The sequence below is a fragment of the Ylistrum balloti genome, unplaced genomic scaffold, assembly GCF_031769215.1.
Source record: "Ylistrum balloti isolate Yb309-2 unplaced genomic scaffold, AGI_CSIRO_Ybal_v1 Utg370118, whole genome shotgun sequence".
Taxonomy (NCBI): domain Eukaryota; kingdom Metazoa; phylum Mollusca; class Bivalvia; order Pectinida; family Pectinidae; genus Ylistrum; species Ylistrum balloti.
Window position 1 is genome coordinate 19,816 of NW_026782136.1, and position 26,019 is coordinate 45,834.

General features: G+C 33.9%; 1 protein-coding gene across 1 annotated transcript in view; it reads right to left on the bottom strand.

Moving 5' to 3' along the window:
* Window positions 1-4,374: 4,374 nt before the first annotated feature.
* LOC132550294 (dual specificity testis-specific protein kinase 1-like) overlaps window positions 4,375-26,019 on the bottom strand; it is a 40,879-nt gene continuing 19,234 nt past the window's right edge. Inside the window, exons 5-11 of the mRNA XM_060214340.1 lie at window positions 21,486-21,635; window positions 17,260-17,342; window positions 13,052-13,136; window positions 12,636-12,719; window positions 12,166-12,252; window positions 11,488-11,587; window positions 4,375-11,255 (exon numbers count right to left, since the gene is read on the bottom strand). Coding sequence (XP_060070323.1) covers window positions 10,240-11,255; window positions 11,488-11,587; window positions 12,166-12,252; window positions 12,636-12,719; window positions 13,052-13,136; window positions 17,260-17,342; window positions 21,486-21,635 — 1,605 coding nt within the window. The 3' untranslated portion in view covers window positions 4,375-10,239. The remainder of the gene's footprint in view (window positions 11,256-11,487; window positions 11,588-12,165; window positions 12,253-12,635; window positions 12,720-13,051; window positions 13,137-17,259; window positions 17,343-21,485; window positions 21,636-26,019) is intronic.

Below are 26,019 nucleotides of genomic sequence, written 5' to 3' on the forward strand. Positions count from 1 at the left end.
AAAGTATGATATTGAATGACCTTGATGTAAATATGTCCGAGCCCAGAATTCATGCATCCTGTAACGGTTCGATTTGTCGTGTCTCGATTTGGCCTTTTAAGCATTTATGCACTAGATAACATACACAATACTGGTGGTACACAAGTCCTATTCTTTATTTACTCCATACAACTACTGACCAATAATTCGTTGTAAGCGTGTTCGTTGTAAACGTGTTTTACTGTACATAGCTAGAGAGTACCAAAATGGGAAAATACCAGCCAATGTCTTCTGTATATTTTTTTTATTTATTGTCCCAAAATTGAGCAGAGGATTAGGCACAAGTTATTTCAACTTATGACCGCCTTTTCCTCTAATACCATACATGATAATATTTACATGATAACATTAACAAGGCATACATAATATATTTAACATTTAGTACATTTTACTTAAAATCTGTTGCTGGATTTGATAAAAAAAAATGCACGTGTCTGAATACATCTGTATTGGTAGTCAGGGACAGATTTTCATTTCCAAATAAAAATATATTTAAATTCACTTGATCTATATTCAACACGTTTATACCTTGAAAAAGCGTTATTCTTACTCTATTATAATGCTTACATTCTAGGAAAAAATTACCAACATCCTCACAGTAATGTCCACAAGCACACGATGGGTTGTCAACAATCTTAACACGGAACAAATCACTTTTCAAAGAGCTGCACTGATGTCCGAGTCTCGTATGTAATGTATTTAGATCACGTTCGCCAAAATTATAATAAGATGGGGGACAAGAATTAACATCATTAGATAAAGAAGATTTAAAAGCATTCAAAGATGGTAATGTTCTTATTGAACTGTCTAGCGAATTCCACAGACGTAAACTTGATGGCAGAAAAGAAGGGTTACTTAGGGAGAGTCTGAAAGAAGGAATGATATAATCATGTTGGTTCCGTAAATTATACTGATTGTTGTAACCCACTGTGTTTGGCAAAAGGGCCGATAAATAAGAAGGGGTTAAATTATTTATCATTTTGTATAATACGTTTAACTTACGTGTTCTCCTTCTCTCTGACAATGTTTCCAATCCCGTTTCAAAATATAGTGATTCATTAATAGCATACGAAGGTTAACCTGTTGTAACTTCTGTATAGTTTCCCAACTCCCTTAGCTCCTCCACAGTTGTCAGTACATTTTCACGCACACACACACATACACACACACACACACACAACATAAACACATACACAAAATACCCACGAAAACCACCACCTGGTATCCGGTTTGGTTTTTCTTGATGAATTTCTTTAACATTGAAGGATGAGCAGGATTTATACGGTGAGGCAGTTTACCCTCAGGAACTTGTATCACAACGCTCTTCTTCAAACATCCAGATATTTAATCGTCATGAACAGGTTATCACGAAGTTAAATATGGCAAACATTTTTGGTTTTCAATAGATAAAAGTTACTGAAGACTGAAATATTTTATGGTCGTCATAATGATCTCACAGGAAATATATATAGCGCGTTACGACGATGGAAAAGGCGCTTGTCCGTTGAGAATTCAACTATTTCTCTTTATGCTGTTTCAAGTGTTTCCATGTAAATATTTACTCATAATTTGCGCTCGTTTCATTTTATTGACATAGACATAGTGGCATTCCCTTCTTACTGTGACCAGTTCAAATCATAGTAACATAACGACTTTCCTTTCTTTAACTTATAACATATTGCCTGACAATATAACGGGACAGTTTTCCATAGAAGACTACATAATTAAGAATTTCTACCTGTATTTTTTTTTCTATAAACATGTCCTGCTACAAAGTTAGGTTCGGTAATGAGGTATCACATGTTGAATACTAAAAATACACTGAAAATACACACTACAACCCAGTATCGCGCACCCCTCTTTTATCTAGTCCTATAAAATGAATTATTATCGAGAATAAGTAAATATTAAATATCCCATAATAGACGTTCAGAATCACGATATGAACCTCCAAAGTCATAATCACAGGTAAACAAGGTTACCGCCATACCGAACACATTGTGGAACCCCTTGTGTAAACAAAGTCATTATGGTCATTCATTGACACAGGCCTGCTGCAACGAACATGTGGGGACACAAATTCCTGTAGCCTAAACCAGCAAGCTACAAAGGAAGGTGGAATTTGTTCAAAGTTCTATATCAATTGCAAATGGCTGTTGCTTTCCTACATCAAAATTTCAAACAGGAAACCGCGAAACACTTGAAGAACAACAAAGAAGGGAGACTATTCTGATTCCGTCTTTTAAAACTTAAAAAAAAGTGTGAGTTCTTTTACATGTGGTGTACGCGTTTCTTTCTTTTGATTTTTGTTTTAAAAAAATGTAACAATGAGAAAAAGAAAAACAATAAATTAACGTGTATAATTATGATAACAACGTGTTTTTAATACATTATGATGAGCTTAAGACGATCTTGTCAGGGTATCCATTATTTAATGAAAATTGTCAGCGTTTGATGACAATATGATTATAATTTCTATTCCTGACAGCATGTTCTCATTCCAGAACACACAGTATTTTTTACGTGCTACCTTTTATTTACACATTCAGGAAGAGTACATTACACTATGATATCGCCTTGTAACTGAGGGTTTTTCTTATCACTTGCCTGATTTACAAGGGTTCAGTACTTCATTCCTGTGAAACTGTGATTTTGTTGAGATCGTGCTTTACTAAAGTTTGCCGTAGGAACAGCAGGGTACAGTGTTAACGTCACACGAAGTAAAATAAAACTTTAGAGACTGAATCTACTTATAAATCTTTAATCTTATCAAAATGTTTGAGAAATCGTTAGATTTAGTGTTAAATCACGCATTTTGATGGAAAATAAATAGGATATAACATATTCATCAACGGTAATACTACTTTTTTAATATCACAAACTTCTTGCGACATGTCATCATGGCAAAATTAAAGGCACAAGCGAAGTAATTTGATCCCTACCAGGAAGAAAAAACTGACCAATCGCGGGCTGATATACTCCTTTTGGAGATTACGGTGAAGGCGTGATACCTAACTTCAAAGCCATTTAGAAGTATATCGTTCCATGACCTAGAAATTCGTTTGATGTACTTCAAAGTATAAAACTAGTCATTTCGTCTTGCCCAGAAGGTGTTGCACTTGGAACCTTCACTTTTGCCACATGTTCCAGGGATGCAGACAGCGAAAGTGATTTTAACCCCTGGAGTACTGAGGATGATATTTCAGGACTGAACTGTCCTGTTATGGCGTTTATGATTGTCAATAATGACAGAAATTTGTCAGGCAAGTGTCATATTATTGTGTAGTATGTTTGTTCTGTGGAAACAATTTTTAAAAAGTTGGCATATATAACACCTCTACCGTCAGGACTGTTTCAAACGTTCATCAAATAAGAAGCCCGATGGCCTTGCAAACAAAATAGTTTGATTGATTTCCATCGAAGCTAATCAAATTATGCTCAAAATAGTTTTCTTACTTAAAACTACAGAAAATTTATAATAAACTCCGAGGAAAATGTTGGCGAAGTACTTCAGACTCTTCAATCCATGACGACTATATGATTCTACTTTATTTGTACCTTGAGATTAATATTTGTAAAATTTTCAAGACCTTTTTCTGTAGATTAATGTTTTGGAGGCGTTAATAAATTTTAGCGTTATTGGTGTAAAAGGAATGTTTGTGATTTCATCGTTTCGGAAAGTAATAAACATAAATTACGAATATGCGGCCCACTGAGATTGAATCACTAACCTGTTCTGCAGCTGAAAAGAAAACTTCGCTGACATTCTCAAACTAAACCCTACAAACTTGAAAGCTCATTCCCAAAGTATACTAGTACAACAGTACCATGACCTAGAGCCTATTGGTTACTGAAAAGATGTTTAAATATCTAAAATATTTTACCTCTTTGACCTTGAAAGTCAGTTAATTTGAACAATCTTGGTAGCCCATCATCCCAGCTACAGAGTACCTTGGACTTTGGTTATCCAGAAGTTGTTTAAAGATTTCATGAACTTTGACCGCTGTGACCTCAAAAATGGGCCAAGATATTTAATTTGAATAAAGTAATGAAGCCCTTCATCCCAGCAACAGATCCAATATCAGTATCTTTGGACTTCTGTTTACTGAGAAGCTGTTTGACGATTTCAAGATATCTGACTGCGATCTTAAAAATTAGGCCAAGATAAATGATTTGATCAAAATATGGCAGCCCTTCATCACACTATGCTACAGGTTCAATATCAGTACCATATATATTTGACCCCTGTGACCTTGAAATTCGGTCAATGTCAAGCATGTAAACAAACATAAAAAGAAACATAAATTGTCATAAATTGACAAGACACAACACAGCTTGTGAAGAAACATTTACTGTTTAATTAAACTATTTTCATATTATATATGTAATGGTGTTTTTAATTTGTCAGGTTAACCTGCCCATTCACACAACCACACAACATTTAACAATCATCTACACATAAAGGCTACAGCAACTTCCATCCAAACAATATTCAATTTTTTCTCACGTAAAAATATATTTCATTAAACAACATGGCCACAGATGACGAGACCCTTTTGGCATTACTGTGACACAGAAAATAACATCAACAGAGCTTAACCTTCTCAGATATCACTTATTTAGATTACAACATGATAACATGATTTCGTTCTTTCTTAATCTCTCTTCAAGCTGTCTATGAATTTTGGTATTCCAGTTATGAAAGATTTTAATTCTAAAAAGATTCTGTAAATCTATCCATCATTATAATGTGCGATCACATGAGAAACATTAAGTCTCAATGTTACTACAAAATTAAAGTATTTGTATTAGTAAAAAGATTGTGGTTTCCGTGCAGTATATCACAGGTACCCTCTGTTTCGTTGCCATGAGTGTGTGCATATCTACAACCATACATATAAATGAGGTAAGGGACCATTATGAAGTACAAGTTTCATTCTAGAAATATTAGTATAATTTGTTAATATTATAGTGCTATTTAACAGTCAACTATCAATTCATTTGAAACCTTACCAAAAACATACAAATCTAAGTACATTGCATAAAAGAATAAGTTGCTTTGCTTGTAAAACATTTACCGATATGATAAGACCGCACACCCACTTCTTTAACTATCAAATACCATGTATTTGAACTCCAGACTTACTAATTTAGAATGTGAGGTCACAAAATAAGACCATGCCATAGTAATGTCCTTGCTTTCTATCACCATGTACAGATATAGTTTTGTGGTTACTTAGTTCTAAAATATGTGACAGATTAGTGAGGAAATATCAACAGTGATGTGTACAAGTGTGTACAGCTATGGGAAAGGATTGGAAAAAAAGAAAATATTTATTGGGAACTCAAAACTGGTAGAGGTGTTTAAATAAAAACTGAACAAACAATACTACCAGTCAAATAGTGATTGGACAACTGTAACCCTGTCCAATGGGAGAGTTACAAGCTACTGTGTGTATTATTGTAATACTAAGTAGTTAAAGTCAAGATAGACAGAAGAGAAGTCAAATCCCACATCTAGAGTGTGTTGACATTGCCTACATTACAAGTCAGCACTAGGACTGATGCTGCTATCAAGATCTAAGTCAACATAACAAAAATTAAAACTCTACACATACCCTAACTCAGATTAACAAGACACATCAAGGGAGGTAATTCTTACATATTGCACTCGTTATAGATCAAGTGGCCAACTACAAGCCCTTGTACTACGTTCAAACTCTATATATGGTCAACAAGCAACTTTTGAATTCAGTTTTTTAAAAATTAACTGAAAAATCATTCTGTACAGTAGATTTAATCCTACATCCAAAGGGTAGGGTAGGTTTATTAGAACAGATCTAGTTCATAAAGGCGAGATGTATAATAAAAGATCTCATAGATTTCATCAAAAAAATGCATGAGTGAATTAAAGTTTAGGATTTCCCTTATATGATTTGAGGTAATGATATACACACTGTACTAATCTGATTAATTTTCAAATTTGGAATTAGTTAGAATAAGCCTAAAATTCATTATATAATGTGGAATTAGAAAATAAGACAACTTCAATGTAAATATATTTGTGATGTGTCTCTATCTCGACTTTCTTCAAAATTGGAGGAAATAAAAAAAAAAATAAACCAATTCTATCTAAATAGTAAGAAAGTCTACTGAATAAACCTAAAAAAAAACCACACGGTGTTGGCAGGTAACAGGTGATATTCTGTACTAGCTGTGAGGTAGAGTCCCATGGACTTTTACAAAAGAAATCAAGAAGTTATTGTCGAAAGTAAAAAGATTTTGACACTAAGTTTTTACCCAGTAGGTACAGATGTATTGGGACAATTATATACAGGTTATGAGGTAGAAAAAGTATTTTAAACCAGTGACCTAAAATTTCTACAGGATTCAAGGAGTGATCATTAACTACTATGGGCAGTTAGATATTTAACAGTAAATAGACAAGATATCATTTTAGGAGAAGTGAATACTTTTACAGAAAAAAATCTGAAATTGATAATAGTATGTTGTGAGAAGTCAAGATTTTTACAAGAAATAGTTGGACATTGAAAGGAATTAGCAAGAATCTTCCTTGAAGTAAACAGAATGTATGTACATTGCAGAAGTCAGAAGTTTAAGAGAGCATAACCAGCCTTAAAATGAGAGTGGTCAAACTTCAACTGATATACTGATTTCCTTATAAGGTTACTTATCATATATACTGATAAACAGGAAGTTAAGGGACCATTGTAAACAAAAAAATATAAATCACTATTTCTATTTTTAAAAAAAACAAAATGCCACTGAAGAACATAAAAAAATTCATCATTCAAACGAGGAAAAAATAGGCAGGAAACAGTTGATGTAAACGTTACTGAATAACTAAGATATAACTGCTAACCTTATTCTCAACCATTTGTTCATCAGATTCATTTTTTGTTGTTTAATATACAAAAGAAGTGTACAATGTATAAAGATATGTATCCTACTTCATCAGAAAAAACATGTAACAAAACAAACCATGATATAAATAATTAAGTAGTTTCAGGAAATCTCTCGGAGAGCCTTTCTATATGAATTATAGTGTAATACTGAAGTTACAGAGGAATGTTTAGCAGGGAAAAAGCATCAACAACACAGACAGAAATATATTATACACATTTACAATCAAGCTTTTTAAATAAATTTTTTGCTTTAAATTTCTCAACAAATGTAGACAAAGAATCATATTAATAAGTATGTTACATAGAGACTTTTTAATTGAAAACATACAACATATATTTACAAATATAACAATCAACATTGCAAGATAATATTTTTCTTGTTACACCATTTAGGATATTTACCTCACACAAACTTGATAAACGTATCCAATTATCTTACTTCTTCATCCACAAAAAAAATTCTGAAGAAAAATCAATTGAAAAATTATATTTGAACATTGAAAAGTTTGAAAACAAGGTTAAACAAATCCGTTTTTGAAAAAAATCATATTTTTATATCATATGATAGATATTTTCCTTACATCATTATGAACAAAATATAATAGATAATGACAGTCGTCAAAAAACATAAGAGAAGATCACAGCGGCTTGTACATAGTGTTGAAAACAATCTCTCTCATACAGCTGATGCAGCAAGCTGTGACTCAGCGGGTAGAGCTGTGGACTTTCATCCTAGAAAACCAGGTTTGTCAGAACACTCAGGAAGAAAGGTGCTTTCCTTTGTTCTGTTAGAGTAATATTATTGTATTATAGGTTTAAAAGGTTAACTCTGGAGACAGAAATATGAAAAAGCGAGTCCTCCAATAGCATTGACGCATGGTCACAAAAACAATTAGCCATACTGTTGCCATTGCCATGCCAAAATCAACTTGCCACATTTATACAGTAAGTTTCACCCAGTTAATTTACAGATGATCTAAAATTGATCTACAATGTATTAACATATAAAAAAATCCAAGCATATAACCCCTTTTTTATTTGTTATAATAAAACAATCCAATTTCTGATATTACTTGCACAACAACTTACATAGGACATGAGGATCGGTGAAGTTTTCCTTCCTCTGGCTTTTCCTACTAGTTTGATTGTCTATCTCAACACCTCCAGCAATATATATAAAGTCTAGTTATCAAATGCTGAAAAGTTTGACAGATACTAAAGCTGATGACAAGGTAATTTGCATACTAGGTATGCACTGTAATGTGTTGAATAACAAGAGGTCTAATTGGCCTGAATTGCCCACCTGTTCTACAGCTTACATAGTCACGTAAGTAAAAACTGAAGAATTGAAAGCCCATTTCCCAATCATGTTACAACATAAATACCATGGCCCATGTCCTATTGGCTATTAAAAAGAAGTTTGAGTTCGTAAGACATTTGACAAGACATGACAATAAGTCAAGGTCATCCACTTGATCAAACTGGGCAGCCTTTACCTCAGGATGCTACAGGCCAAAAATATCAGTACCTTTGAATACACTTGACCCCTGTGACCATGAAAGTGGGTTCAAGTCATTCATTTATTTAAACTTAGTGGTTTTTTCATCAAAGCATGCTACCATGCCCAATATCAGTATCCTGGGCCTCTTGGTTATGAAGAAATTGTTTAAAACGTAAACAGACAATCCACCATGTGGAATAACAGAGTCCTGTCTTTCACAGGAATTGTGAGAGAAAATGCCATCTGCATTGTTTACTTACTTATATAATTGAATGCTTGCAATTTTAATGTTTGTTTTATAAATACAGTGATAAATCAATTATATAAATAAAAACTATATAAAGAACACAAAGGTTTGAACATGATTGTGATAAAAACTGATGGCACCTACATGAACAAAAAGAAAAAGACTTTAAGTAATAACAACAACAAATTGGTTTGAGAACCGATAAAGAAAAAATCACAAAACCATCACAACCTTACCATGTAACAGATATACAAAACATTCCAAACACTCTACAGCTACTCAGAACTCGCACCATTCACAATGCAGTAATTATCCTGAAATTTCTCTTATTGAAAACAATTTAATATTTACATAAACACTATGTTTATTACCAACACACATAAATTTTTATCATCAACTTTAATATCAGAAGTATCTACATCCTTCAGCTGCCATACATTGAACACCAATACCACTTTCTAATACCGAGAAATCTTGTAGCCTTATTCATCAAATATCAAGATAAATCTACTTATTTTGAAGATAAATTATTGACAGAATTCTTGAACACATAATTATTTTTTTCCTTTAAAATAATAAGGCAGGTATCAATAACTCTAAAAAAGGCCAAAAGTTCTTTGAAAGAAAAACTAGAACATGACAGTGTTTGAATCTGAATATTAACAGATTGCACACAATTATAAATGGCTACATAAAAATCAACATTGTCAAAGAATATGTAACACTCGAGCTCTCATTAATACACAAACTTACCACAATTATTTACATAAAAGGCAGTTAGAATATTCTGGTATCTGAACATATATATGATATTACAACAGGGAAGTATCATCATTTATGGACATTTTAGATTAAGTGATCAACTAGATTTGTCAGAGCAACATGGATGCTCTGCTGGCAACCATGAAGTTTCGAACTTTTGAAATGTTCTGGACTTTTCTATGAGGCTATACCGACGACTTTTCAGAGCAAGTCTGATATTTGTTGACCAAAAAGTAAATAAATTTGTGATTAAAAAGAAAAATCCATTGGAGTTTAGGCAAGGCTCTCCAACTTTTGTTGTACCATTTTAGGACAGATTCTAATTAAAGTTTTGTTAAATTGGTCATAACTCTAGAAAAAATAAATTGAATATTTGACTTCATGTACAAATTACCATTAAACAACTACATACCAAATTACAGTTCTGTTATTCAGAAATGATGACGGAATGATGCTCAAGGGCAACACTATATGCCCCTGACCATGAAATGGAGGGGACATAAGAGCAGAACAACAAAATAATACTTGTATTATCAATGGAATCAATTAGCCATAAATATGTATCAACAGTGTTAATAAAGCAAAGGATAAAACACAATATTATCTTCAGATTCATCTTCAGACAGAACCTATAGTGAAACCTCGATAACCCTTAATGTTTTCTCTCCAGTGAGGACAAATAACATCATTATAATTAGTTTCTTTACATTTGCACCAGTCAGTTTTGTTGACAAATCTAATGAACATCCACACTGTGTTTGCTACTACAGTTTTGTCTCCATGATTCTCTTATGTCGTTCACGTCCTTCACTTCGTATGTTTTCTAAAGATTCCTCACTTGAGGATCTCGAACACTTATTCATATTTTTCTTTCTGGACGAGAACAGGTCCTGATAACTTTTCTCCGATACAGGACTAATAGGTGTCACTGAATTATCTTCAAATGACATGAATGACTCAGTAGAACTGATTGAAGACACATAATCTCGTAAATCATGGTTAGATCCGAGCAGGCCATTGTTCCAACTGTTGACTGTGACATTACATGCATCCCCACTACCTCCAAGTGTATCCTCTGTGCCATTTACATAGAATGGAGAATCCACACTCAGCTGTCGACTTGTATATAGTTTTCTCTTGGGTCGCTGAACACTAGATTTGTTAGTTTCAGTAAAATCATTACTAGTTTCTACATTATCGTCGCAAAACTCAGACTGCGAGGCGAGCCCTTTTTCCAAACTTCCTGCCAACTCAGTCTGTAGTCTATAAGCTACAGCTTCAGGAAATACTGTACTTTTTGACCTTCCTCTTTGGCTGAACGTGAATCTAGAAGGAGCCATTGAATGTCGACGAGAAGCAGAGCCATGAATGGATTCTTGGTGTAGTCTTTCGGCGGCTTTCCTCAACAATACTGGGGAGGAAGGCAGGGACTGGCTCTGTGGGCCCGATTTATTCCTATGACGACCAGAGTAGGGATCAGGTGTACAGGGACTACATGGAGGGGTGAATGCATTAGATGGAGATGGCAATTCAAAGCCAAAAGACTGCTTTCCTTTGGGAGTTCCTAGAATTTTCCTTTCAAGGAACTGATGAAAGTCAACAAAAGGATTTGAGAGAGCAGGTGAGTAGAACTGGTCATCCTTACTCATAGCCTCACCAAGCACCGCCTGGGGTGTGAGAGAGTTTAAGAAATCTCCCGGATCTATCAATTCCTCCCCTGACAACTGTAAGATGTTATCTTCTGATAAAGATCGCTTGTGTCCTGGTCTCTTAGACACTCCTGCAACAAAAGCACATAAGCATTTCATGATATGAAAAATTAATGAAACATATTTTTATGCGAGTCTTATTTTCCAAAAAAAGTTAATCTCCACGTTACTTCATGCTTCAGAATCATATTTTCCTTGAACATTCATAATGGGCTTATTATTTCTATCGAAATCCTTTAATGTTTTTTGTGTGTGTGTAACTGATTTAAATAAATTATGTTTAAACTAACACAATAAACTCACCATCCCTGTTTTCCTTGATGCAGTCATCCTCCAAGTTTCTAAGGATTTGCTCAATAGATAAAACTATTTCAGCAAAAGTTGGTCTTCTCACAGGATCCATCTGCAGAAAAAATGGTAAGATATTATATTATGTTGTGTTGACAGAGTTATTTCCCTTACTTCAATGATATCATGTTGTATCGACAGAGTTATTTCCCTTACTTCAATGATATCATGTTGTATCGACAGAGTTATTTCCCTTATTCTGGTTTGATCTTGTTTCTGGAGAAACAGCAATGCAATATCTTGTATCTAATTCCTGCATTCTAATTCCTCTACAGAAGTAGGAAGACCACTTTTATGAGATTGACAAAACTGACGTACAAGATGACAACCAATAATGGTGAAGTCGGAGAATAGTACAACACAGTTTTGAAGTAATATGACTCATACTTTAACATTTCAGTGTTTACTGTCAAATTTTTTTTTCAGATATGAATGAAAGTCTTGCAGTTGCCATATCACATTTGTTCTGCTTTGGTTGGTGGCTGATAAAAACATCAAAAACCCAGAAAAATAATGATTATCTTCAATAGTAAAGCTCGCCAATACATGTAATGTTTATGATACATCTGTAGTTTATTCAAATTTCAACCTTGGGCCTGGTCACAAAGTTAAGAATATTACACTGAGACTTACATGGCAGCAGGTGAAAGTCAGGCGTAGGAAGTCCAAGGGACAGTAGTCGATCAGTCCACTGAACGCCACATAATCCAGGCCAAAGTTCTGTAACAGGTCAAACAAATTTATGCTGTGGTCCATCAGGTTTAGTTAACTTCAAACCGACTACACAGGTATTACATCAAATCAAACCCAACATATTGACTACACTTCAGCTACAGTTAACTTACACTCAGGCCAAACATATTAACACCAGCATTTTCTGTTAACTATAAAATTAGGTCAAAGATATTGACACCATCAGCTTCAGTTAAGTTTAGAATTAAAACTTAAATTGTGATACTGTAAATTACTTTCTCATGATATTTTATTGAAATCATCAACACTTTCTAAATGAGAATTTCTATCAAGCATTGAAAACCTAAGGTGTCAAAAAGTCTAAAAAGAACAATTTTGATATATTATAAAAAAAAAACTCAGTTGTATACCCGTGTTCGAGGAAGTATTTCTGGGTCAGCATCGATCCTTGCTATAATTTCACACATGATGATTCCATAGGAAAAAAAGTCGGCCTGTAAGTAAAGGAGCAGGATTTTTTATTTGTCTGATTTCCAAACAACCGATATAAAAATATCTTAATCCTTAAAAGATGAAAGATGTGTTTTGTTAATGAAATTTCACCTACTACATAACACATGAAATTTACACCAGTGTTGAAGAGAAAAAACGTGTTACCTTTTCATTGTATAAATGAGCAGGATTTTTTATTTGTTTGATTTCCAAACAACCGATATAAAAATATCTTAATCCTTAAAAGATGGAAAGATGTGTTTTGTTAATGAAATTTCACCTACTAAAAAACACATGAAATTTACACCAGTGTTAAAAACGACAAACATGTTACCTTTTCATTGTACCATTTGTTATGCAACACCTCTGGGGCAATCCAGTAGGGAGATCCCACAATTGGCAGGCAATTATCCTTGTCTCTGTAAGTATATTGAAAATAGTATTTTAAAAAAATTCTTTCTAGCTATATGCTTTAAAAAGATGGATTATTCTTGAATCAAATCACAACATTACCCTTTATAATATTTTCATACCTGGTATTATCAATTGTTACCACTATCATATTCCAACAACATAGGACCATTATTTACCATCAGTCTGTTACAATATTTTAAACTATATATGAGTATTCCATGACCATAGCATTGTATACCAAGGAGAGCTGTTCCTTGGAATAGAGACATATATGCTAAGGCTGAATTTTGATTTTCAAGAAAGTCTGTCTTTTCTTTAGTTTGTCCACTAGATCTGTCTATTTATAGTCAGCAGACATAATGAGGAGGTAACAACTGAGTGGACAGATTAAAGGAGAGAATTTTTTTTTTTTATGGTCAAATGGATTGAATAACTGGCAAAGCCTGTATAAATTCTCTTCATGAATGGCTACTGGAGTAGAACAATACTAATGCGTATAATCAGTAGTTTAGGTAAACCATTCAACAAGACAAAAACAATTATGTAACATAACAAGGGAGATAACTCACAATTAACAATGTGTGTAACAGACAAACACCCTCATTCGCATCCTTACAAACAGACACAGTGATGTACTACAATCTATACTATATCATAAATGATAATATTAGTACTAAAATATACATGACAAATAAACAGCTGGTTTTGCTATGTTTCTGAAAGTTACATTCCTGCATATTGGAGCCATTCTCATGCTTTCCAGTCATTGTTACCTCCCCTATAATCATAAAACAGAATAATCTGTACCAGTCCTTGTACTGCTGTAATATTGTCCTTATCAAATAATCCAATTATTACTGTTTCCCTTAAGAAAAAAAATATTTGAGTAACAGGTGATAGTATCAACAGCATCATCAATTAATTAAGTATCTAGGACTCCAAGGAAAATGAAAGTTTTTATAGCTAAAAGAATTTTGCCCGTACATGTAAAGCCCTGTAACTATATTGTAGAATAACATACATTACTGACACACTAATGAATAACTTGTGGTTGTATTTAAAGACTGGTACCAGAGTACAGTGCCCCCACTCACCCATCTACAGTCTACTCAGGGGTGTGTTGTATTTGGTTTCAATGTAGAAATGATATATGTAACAAGTAAACATTATGAGCTGAATATCAATTGAGGTTAATAGTCCTGTTTACATATATATTATATAAACCCAATCAGGGTTGACAATGACGCATATACACCATCATTAACTTAAGGACTAATAGGTCAACTTACAAGAGTGCAGTGTTTCCTAAACACTTGATACACAATCTGTACAGTATAGCTGGAGTGTGTTAACATATAATAATGTATTGTAACAATATCCTAACTTATTACATCATTAGGTGAAATTGACACCTTACCAAGGTAATATCAGAATATGACTTATAAGATCTCGATAGATTTAAAAAATCTGTCCCAAATGATCACAACTGACATTTGTATGGATCTATCTCATAAATGTTACATATAAGCTGGGCTATTACACCATTTACAAGACTGGCAATTAGTCTGTAAACATTAGTAGTTTAAGGCTCCATTCTACTAACTTATCTCCCTTTATTCTAGAAATACCCGAGATCTATCAATGTCTCATGAAGGTGAACGCCAAGTCCAACAATTTATAAACAAGGGTGATGACATGAGTGATTGTTGCAGAATCAGGTCTATTGGGAACAGTTGTGATATATCTTTCATGTATCTGCTAAAGAATATCCCCTTAGGTTAGGCATTAGTAGTGTAGTCCCTCCCAGGGACAATGAAGTAGAGTGTATGTTGTCCTTTATCACAGTAAGTGCTATATACTGAATATATCAGTCACTGACAGTATCATGACAATGGGCGTGTAATTAAATCCTGCAATTGGCCCAATCCTTCTATCTCTCCTGCCATTGATCTTCTCTATCTACCACACTGTCTGGCTGATCACCCAGTCTTATCACACCCAATAAGTTGGTCAGATTACCGTTACTAGATCAATGAATTGGGAACACTCCATCTGTGTGAAACCTTGATTTCAGCAGCAATAACGAGACGTTGATACCTTTTTATACTAAATACAATATCCGTGCAGTTTTATTTCTTTGTAAACTGGCGATTCAGATGATATTAAATAACGTTCGAATTACTGAAAACCAATCTGAAAATTCATCTGTAATCTATTGAACAAGAAGAGTATTAGCATTACTTGTCTTGAGAAGAAGATTTTGAAACTGAAGTGATTTTTTTTTAAACAATCAAAATTAATGATAAAACAATATTCTGTAGGATATACCTTACCCATCATATCATTACCAGCTGAATGAAATACATTTCCTACTCCGCTTGCAGAATTACGTATCACTAATTTGTAAGATTGATAATTAATTTTTTCCTACAGTAGATCTCATTGACCTACAATAATGATGATTTATATATTTACATGTATCACCATGCTAGACACTAAAGTCTAATATTAGATTTAGATATAAAAATGTTGTTAAAAGGTAATTATGTTGGATATCTATCCTGATTCCCCCCAGTTAAACGGTCAGACAGAATGACTATGGTCATCAATCAATATCATAGCAGCACTAGATAGTATAAATGTTTATGATTATAAGATTATTAGGCCTATATTGCCCCGGGATGTCACCTCGACCTAAAAATCGTAAATATAGATGTTAAGCACTGATTATATCTGCTCAGTTTCAATAACAGATATAGGCTCAGTCTGACCGATCTACACACTAGTTCATTTTTGAGGCTGTTTATGACATATCTGATAAACTTGAATGGCTATTGCTCACAAACATGTGTATTTTCTATGGTCTCTCTAGACAAGTCTATGGTGTATTTTCTATGGTCTCTCTAGACAAGTCTATGGTATATTTTCTATGGTCTCCCTAGACAAGTCTATGGTATATTTACTATGGTCTCTCTAGACAAGTCTATGGTATATTTACTATGGTCTCTCTAGACAAGTCTATGGTGTATTTACTATGGTCTCTCTAGACAAGTCTATGGTGTATTTACTATGTCTCTCTAGACAAGTCTATGGTGTATTTACTATGGTCTCTCTAGACAAGTCTATGGTATATTTACTATGTCTCTCTAGACAAGTCTATGGTATATTTACTATGGTCTCTCTAGACAAGTCTTTGGTGTATTTACTATGGTCTCTCTAGACAAGTCTATGGTGTATTTTCTATGGTCTCTCTAGACAAGTCTATGGTGTATTTTCTATGGTCTCTCTAGACAAGTCTATGGTCTCTCTAGACAAGTCTATGGTATATTTACTATGGTCTCTCTAGACAAGTCTATGGTATATTTACTATGGTCTCTCTAGACAAGTCTATGGTGTATTTACTATGTCTCTCTAGACAAGTCTATGGTGTATTTACTATGGTCTCTCTAGACAAGTCTATGGTATATTTACTATGGTCTCTCTAGACAAGTCTATGGTATATTTACTATGGTCTCTCTAGACAAGTCTATGGTATATTTACTATGGTCTCTCTAGACAAGTCTATGGTGTATTTACTATGTCTCTCTAGACAAGTCTATGGTGTATTTACTATGGTCTCTCTAGACAAGTCTATGGTGTAGTAACTATGGTCTCTCTAGACAAGTCTATGGTGTATTTACTATGGTCTCTCTAGACAAGTCTATGGTGTAGTAACTATGGTCTCTCTAGACAAGTCTATGGTGTATTTACTATGGTATCTCTAGACAAGTCTATGGTACATTTACTATGTCTCTCTAGACAAGTCTATGGTGTATTTACTATGGTCTCTCTAGACAAGTCTATGGTGTATTTACTATGTCTCTCTAGACAAGTCTATGGTGTATTTACTTTGGTCTCTCTAAAACAAGTATATGGTGTATTTACTATGGTCTCTCTAGACAAGTCTATGGTGTAGTAACTATGGTCTCTCTAGACAAGTCTATGGTGTAGTAACTATGGTCCCTGTAGACAAGTCTATGGTGTAGTAACTATGGTCCCTGTAGACAAGTCTATGGTGTAGTAACTATGGTCTCTCTTGACAACTGTATGGTGTACATTAAGACTATATGATAAATACTGTGTACTTACAATGGATCTGGAATTTTGGCTGCCAAGCCAAAATCAGCCACCACAGCACTCAGGTTCTCATCATTGCCACACACCAACACATTCTGTGACAAACAGAAAGCAATATAAAAGTTTATTTTATTGAAAGGAAAATTTCATTAATAACAGTTTTTGCATACCAATATTGATTACATCGCACAATTCCATTTGAACTTTTACACAAAGAAAACGACACTGAATGGAACAAGAAAGCTAACTGTTTGGTCATATTACTATGAAAATCAAGAACAGAAAAAATGACACTTGATAACAGAAAAGGTTGTGTATTACTGATACAAAGCCAGTGTTCATGACAATCAATCTCTGGGTGTGAGCTTACTTAAGATGTGATTAATTTTTACAATCAATGAAATTGTGTTGCCAATAACAACTGACTGTATAACAGCATTGTAAGTCATCACGGTAAAAATGTGTAAAAAAATAAACACATTTATAATAGATTGAATAAACTTCTGTTTGTATTTCAGTGTTAGGCATCAGGTTCCCTAGATTATACCACTTCAGAGATGTCAGCTGTGTGTTTTTCATGTAAACCAGTGTTGTATGAAGCCAGTGGAGCCGATACAACACTCGCATTACTACTAAGATGCAAAAGGTGAGACATGTAGTGAAGTAATAAATACCCTGGATTCATGTCTTGTAGGGGCTTGTGAAGAATCACTGAAGTGTTGCCCGAGTTTGAACCTGGAGCATCAGCGTACATCATAATATAATCTTGTTGTATCACTGGGCTACAATTTGTTATACCTGTTGTCAGGCTAATTACAAATATACAGTATATTACTATCAAGTCTTTATCCTATACAAAACAGGTTTTGATGTATACATCTACAGCTATGTTGTATAGCAGTTCAAATTCTAGTCATAACCTTTGGGTTTTTTTCTTCTGTTTTTCTTTATCGCTACTTTTATTTGTCCTAGTGGTCTGTATTAAATGTAAATTTTATAACAGATATTAAGATTACTGTGACCCTAGAAATACACTGCTCATATGTCCACAATAAGTATGTGCCATGTTTGAAAATTTTGAAAACTCTGACACTTCAAACTGAATTGGTCTCAAAATGCTATCATTCTATAATACACATAAGCTGAAGTGTCATTCCGATTGAAAAGTGAGATGACAAAGTGTATTACAGACATGAGCACTTCAAACCAAGAGGATATCCCTGTGACCTATCCATCACCTTCCCACTTCCTCACCTAGATATTGACCAATCACAATAAATCTGTACTTGAATCAGCCAATCAGAATTATGTCTAGATGTAAATAAAATACTCAGCTAAGTATCGCACTTCCCATTTTTATATGAATGGAAATTTGCAGTGAATATAATGTGTATTGAGTTAGGAAAAATTCTACTAAATATAAACGAAGTTTTTCTACTAAATATAAGTTTTACAGAAAAATGCACAAAATTTTACAGAAATCAATTACTTTTCATTTTTTTTTTTTTTTTTCTTTTTGTCCATTTAGCTAAATATCAATATTTATATATCATATTCAATACATTCAAGTGAAATAGGGAGAAAATCAAATCTCCAGCCTCACATAAATTTTCATCACAGTTAGTAATAAGCTTGGTACACAGTCAAGTTCTTTGACCAAGCACAGTGCAGTAGTATAATTGGACAACTGTATTAACATCTATTCAACCAAATAACCTTGGTTTGTAGGAATTTACATCATATCAAAAGAAGTCATATTTGTCATCAAAATACCATTCCAATGAGGAAACAGTCACCTCCTAATATGACTTACAGTCAGAAAAAGTGAAATATTGTGGTTAACCTCACAGGGAAGTAAAGCCCACAAAAATGATATTGTACACTGAGAATGGAAACAGACACCATACAACAATAAATTTATGTATTCAGTCTTTTTTTTATCATCAAAAACATTTCTTTTTAGAGTATTTGATTACCATCAAGCCTGCTGTACTTAGCTAAATTACTAAAGACACACATGAATATTTCTGTTGGTGAGAATGCATTTTTATGAGGAAGTCCTCAGAAATGGACTTAACCAAAGTGCATTGGTATGAAGTTTCTGTGTCACCAACGGTATGTTTCTGACTATAAGCTGTCTCACGAGCAGACAGGAAGACAACTATCAAATTGATAAAATGAGAAGTCCATAACACTGTGGATATAATTTATCTAGTAGTGGTCATATAGGATTTTACAATCTGAGAAGTGCATTATGATAGGGAAATTTTCGTTTTTTTCATTCAGCGCTTAAGATTAGTCATAATCAAAACATTCCTAAATTTAGACCACCTGAATCAGTAAAGGACATGAATAGTCTCAAAACATACTTGAAATTTGTAACACTTGTTGAAGGTGGTGACAAATAGAAAAGTCATATATATATATATATTGTTCATGCTGAGGACTTTATATATAGCGGTTAGTGTTACAGATGGTTACATGTATCAGATAGTATTACAAACAGCTACAGAAACATTACTGATGTAGTCATCATTTGTCATAGACACACAACCCTTTCACTATAATGTTAAGAGAGGGTGTAATTGGAGGAGAATTTATTTCTTCAGTGTTATTCATATAGCCTTCAGTCATAATAACCGGTCTTCATTCTAAACAAACCACCTTCATATATATACCAGGGCTATGTTTCACTCATCTGTGTTACAAGAGGTCGGCAACCTTATTATATCACTCTTCAACTTTTTCAAAGCAAACTTGAGTCCACAACTTCATTTCAGTCAAAAGTACTTTGGAAGCTTTGAAATAATACCAATTTACAAGTAGAGACTTAATCAAAACGATATTCCACTTTGCTTGGATTTCTAGTGATATTTGGTATACATGTTTGATGAATGAATGGAATAAGGTCAGTAGACTGACCATGTATATAGGTTGTGTGTTGAGATGACCAGAACTTCACATACTGAACACCAGAGGAATGTGTCCCACATCCCTCCCTAACCACCAGACGTTTATCAACCATCCAGACCAATTTCACCCCCTGTTATCTTTTAAAACTTGGGACTAATTCAAACTTAATTTCACCTTTGTATGTGTTATCTTGGAAGTAGATAAGAACAATCAACCTACCCTGTGACTAATGCCTGTACCTTATACAGCAAACTCCAATACAGACACTTTAGGACATCACACATCATTCTTATTATCATTATTATTCCTACTTCAAACCTTTTTTCAAAATTATTTCAAGATATCCTTAATGATGAGAGTGACAAAGAAACAAACTTGTATGTCTAACAGAACATTAAATTTTAATTTTTTCTTTTATAGCGTGCCAAGGAAAACTTCAGATTTGATTGTCACTGATGATTCAACACGAGAAATGAGTGTGATATTGGCAATGCTTTATCTTTTAAATTATATACAGTGCCCTACTTTTGTAGACTGTGAACGCATAAACTGTACCATGCATGAAATCACTTTTACAAATATTTCACCCAGTCACTTTCTAGCTATTTATCGACAAATCTGGGGAAAAATTGAAGTACAAGGGTTTCTTTCCCAGGTCAATGTACAACAAGTATACATATGTAAAAGAGTCAATGATTACCAGAGTTGACAAAAATAGAATTTTTGATGTTAAAGAATCATGTCTGTTTTGTGTAAGATAACCCCTACACAGTGAGGTGCCAACTTCATATACATACCAGAATAATATCTGAATTGTAAAAATAATTGGTACAGAGAGAGAATATTTCATCCAGAACATTTTAATGTGGAATAACAGCGAACAAACTCATCAAGAGTGTACTTTTCATGTCTGTCAAAATAATTTGGACTGTTTACCCATGTAAATATATGAAAATACATGCACAGTTGGTAGATTTCAGTCCTAGGTGTGACAAAGCACAGTCACCTCTGGCTTCTTAAACATTCATTATACAATTTACATACATATCCATGTTAAGGCCTGGATCACCTCTGTGACATATGGCCCTACTATCACTGTACAACACTAACACAGTCACCTAGTCTCAACCATGTCCATCAATATGATGAGAACAACACACCAAACACTTCAGAGATACATTGACTTTTGTAACATATAGAAACTCATGTATATGTTTTTTATTATACTGTGTTGAAGTTTAATGAAAACGATGCTGAAATAAAAGTTTTTCTGTCAATTTTAGATATAAAGTGTTAGTTGTACAAGAGTAAATGCCCTTATTTACCCTGGATGTGAGGTCACGGTGAAAAACGCCTCTAGAATGCAGATACTTCATCCCACTGGCAATGTCCAACGCCAACTTGATCTTCATAGTCCAAGGAAGCTCCAGGCTTTTGTCTGCTAGTACCTCATTTAAGCCCCCTCGATCCATAAACTAAAATAACACAAGGATATTGGACATCAATTCAACTTTGTAAAATATTTCAAGACATTTCCATTTTAAAACTTTCATGTAACTGTTTTAATAGGAACCAATACATCCAAGTAAATATTTTAATCCTTTGAGTGAATAATACTTATACCTCGCCAAGTTATAACTCACTGTAATGACTAAATAATATGTAATTATGTACATTGTAATGAATAAACAGCAATAAAAGAAATTAAAGTCAATCATTTATTTTTTTTTTATGAAAATTGGCTTATTTGAAAAGTATGCATATTTGGTCTACTCAGTTTGAGAAGTTAATGTTAAATGACTGACACTTTTGTCTAGCGAGCAGATTCAGCTTCTGATGCTTAGTAAGTGAAAATTGAACAGGCAAGTGTGGACTCAAAGTCTACAATCAAAACTCCCTTAAATATTGTACTGAAAACAAAAAAAGTTATGAAAAACAAAATGATTTTACTATATCTATCACATGTAATAAGAATTAAAACTGATGGACGAATTGATGTTCAGCAAAATTTTTAATGTGTATAAATATTGCTGCTCCTTGGAGTAAAATTAAGGCAACAATGACGTGTCCAGATCTTACTGGAATCCTTCCACCGAACTACCATACCACCGAACAGGTCCTCCACGATTATGATGTCTGGCAATAAAAACCTGTTTGTCTTTTCACTACAAAGTATATTGATCTGCCCACTGATCTGGATATTGTACGGCTGAAAAGTTGGTCATATAAATACCTTGCATATCCTCGATTAGGATAAAACTATTAGTATGGATTTACGTTTCAGAATAGCCGGTATTTCTAATGCATACAACTAAAAATTTAATAGCATGTTTTCTTAAGGAAATAATCACAACCCAGAGTTAATAAATCTGACAAATAATTATGGTGACCATTCAAATTTGTTCTTTAATTCCTGGGAGTGCTTTTATTAGTTCAAATATTCATACATTATACTTAGTACTTTTCAGCCAGATTAACCTGTCACATTGAACCTGAAAACTTAGGTATCTCTAACTGTTATTTGTACATATGAGAAGTCTATTTCACCTGTTAAGACATGGTTATCATTATATCTTCACTACAGAATTATCAACTTGACTATTATCAACATCATGAGGTAAAGTGAACACAGACAGATCCTTTCATTCAGACTATAGGATTCCCTGAAGACATCAATCTCTCAATTAGGTCAATACACAGTTTATATACTTGACTATATCACTATCTAAGTACACTTCCATTAAAATCATGTCCACTGTTTAATCCAAATTAGAAAAGAAAACTATACACATCCTCCTTAATCTAAGTGTCCTAGGACACTATCTTCAGAAACAACAGACAATTACAATGTTGGTTTTCTGGAATATGATATGGTAGTAGTTAGTACGAGTTACGAATTATAATCTTGAAATCGGGTTATTAAATTAATTTGGAATGTTAATTGTTTTTTAATTAAGTCAGTATAAAATGTATATACTTCGCAATATCTCTATCTAGATACCCTTCAAATAAAAAATATTTCACAATAATAACTATTTGTACCACAACAGACATTGAATCTGACTCAATATAACGTTTGTACTGCATGAAGTGTCCAACTTATCCTGATATTGAGAACCAGATATGAATGTCACAAATCCACAAAGGTCAACATGATCTAGACAAAAGAACTCATAAAACAAGACATATTAATATGGTGCCTCTTCTATATTGGGTATAAAAATGATAAGTGATCACTGATCTAGTGATTCGGTATTCAGTGTGATAGATGACCTGTGGTGTTCACACCTGCGGTAGTAAAAGAATGACTGGGGGACATTTACACTAGGTACACCTGGAAACATCCCTGACTGAGGTCTACTGTCCTGTCTGAGTACATGGTGCTTGGATACATAACCTATATTACTAACAATTCACCAAAACCTGGTGTGATATTTTCTTTTTTCCAAATGTGTTTATTCTAATCAAGTATAACCGCCAGTACCTTCATAGTGCAAAGCCTCACTAAGTATGTCACAAAGTACATTGGTCTATTGGCATTAGCCAATACAAATATCCCCAGAACATCATCTGCTAACCCAAAGTCTAGTGGAGTTGACCCTTGGAGTATAACATTTTAATTTACAACTGTTAAGTCTGACCGAATATAAGTTTGAATATGTAGCTACAAGTTCTACAGGCATAAAGAAAGTAATAATTTTCATGGGACAGTAATAAAAAATAATACTTTCATGATATACAGAATTAATTGCTGGAAACTGTGACACCATGAAATCAAACTGGATGATGTAACAGGAATAACTGGATATATCACAGTTATTCTGAATATCTTTGTTGCTTTATGCAAAAGCTTTATAAAAAAAATTATTACTGGTCTAATATACAGTGTCTTTTTCATGAACAATATGAAACAAGTGGCATGACACATCTACCGCAATATGCCTCAGTCCAATTTATATCCTATTTCCTATCCTTCAAGCTGTCTCTTTTATGGTACAAGGACCATGACTACATAAATATAGGGCAATAACAATACTTTAATGTATGTACGCAAAATTTGTCAGGGAATCAAGACTGAACCACCACAAGGGTAGACTCATTAACAAGTGCTAGGCTCTAACATTCTGATACCATTGTTATCCCACAGCGTCAGTAATGGAAACCCAATGTCGGAAAGATTGCGTGGGTGGGTGGAGGGGTAGGTGACAGTAAGGTATTCTATGCCAGATAGCTCAAAGGACACATATCTCTTGATTCTGAAAGTCATTATACATTATTCCTTTAAAAAAACATCTTTTTTAACTTGATTTTCTCAGAGAGTCAGTTTGAAATAATAACTACGTAGTCACAAAGCTGACTAGACAGAGTGAGTAAACCCAGGCCTGTTGACAATAACATCTCTCTATAATTAATACCATAGAGCAGCATTAACATATATCTGATAACCAAGCAGGCACACTCTCATTCTTGGCACAAAACCTTTCTCATGGAAATCAACTTTTGCTCAATATATCACATTTTCTAGAATGATGTCTGTATACAGCTCCCCTGCTACCTGTTTTTTTCATTCCTTCCAAAGAGCATGACTTTCACATAACATAAACAGACACAGAGAGTGTAGCCTACCATTCAGCCATGCTAAGCATGGATTGTCTTTCTAAAATATCATTCTATTTCAATTTGTTTCTGATTATGAATTTAAAATATTCTTTTGACAAAACTATTAAATTCACCCAACTAAATCATACAGGGTAGACACAATTGATACCTGAGTTTCTCATGGTTTCTAAAGTTCCATGAGGATCTGCAGTATTTAAAACTGGTACATGTTACAAATTCAAATATTTGTTTTAGTCTTTCTAAACAAGATTGCAACATTCAGCTAATGTGCAGGCTCACTGTTAGACTGGCTACCACCTCGCAAGATTTTGTAAACAACTGCTCTTTTAAATTCTTACATCAGCATATCTCCCCCTTAGTTTGAAACTTAGATCTACCTGATCTCCCCTTAGTTTGAAACTTAGGTCTAGCTTATCTCCCCCTAGTTTGAAACTTAGGTCTAGCTTATCACCCCCTAGTTTGAAACTTAGGTTTAGCTTATCTCCCCTAGTTTGAAACTGAGGTCTAGTTTATCTCCCCCTAGTTTGAAACTGAGGTCTAGCTTATCTCCCCTAGTTTGAAACTGAGGTCTAGTTTATCTCCCCCTAGTTTGAAACTGAGGTCTAGCTTATCACCCTCTTAGTTTGAAACTTAGATCTACCTGATCTCCCCTTAGTTTGAAACTTAGGTCTAGCTTATCTCCCCCTAGTTTGAAACTTAGGTTTAGCTTATCTCCCCTAGTTTGAAACTGAGGTCTAGCTTATCTCCCACTAGTTTGAAACATAGGTTTAGCTTATCTCCCCTAGTTTGAAACTGTGGTCTAGCTTATCTCCCCTAGTTTGAAATTGAGGTCTAGTTTATCTCCCCCTAGTTTGAAACTGAGGTCTAGCTTATCTCCCTCTTAGTTTGAAACTTAGATCTACCTGATATCCCCTTAGTTTGAAACTTAGGTCTAGCTTATCTCCACCTAGCTTGAAACGGAGGTCTAGCTTATCTCCCACTAGTTTGAAACATAGGTTTAGCTTATCTCCCCTAGTTTGAAACTGAGGTCTAGCTTATCACCCCCTAGTTTGAAACTTAGGTTTAGCTTATCTCCCCTGGTTTGAAACTTCGGTCTAGCTTATCTCCCCTAGTTTGAAACTTAGGTTTAGCTTATCTCCTCTAGTTTGAAAATGAGGTCTAGATTATCTCCCCTAGTTTGAAACTTATATTAAGCTTCTCTTCCCTATTTTGAAACTGAGGTCTAGCTTATCTCCCCCT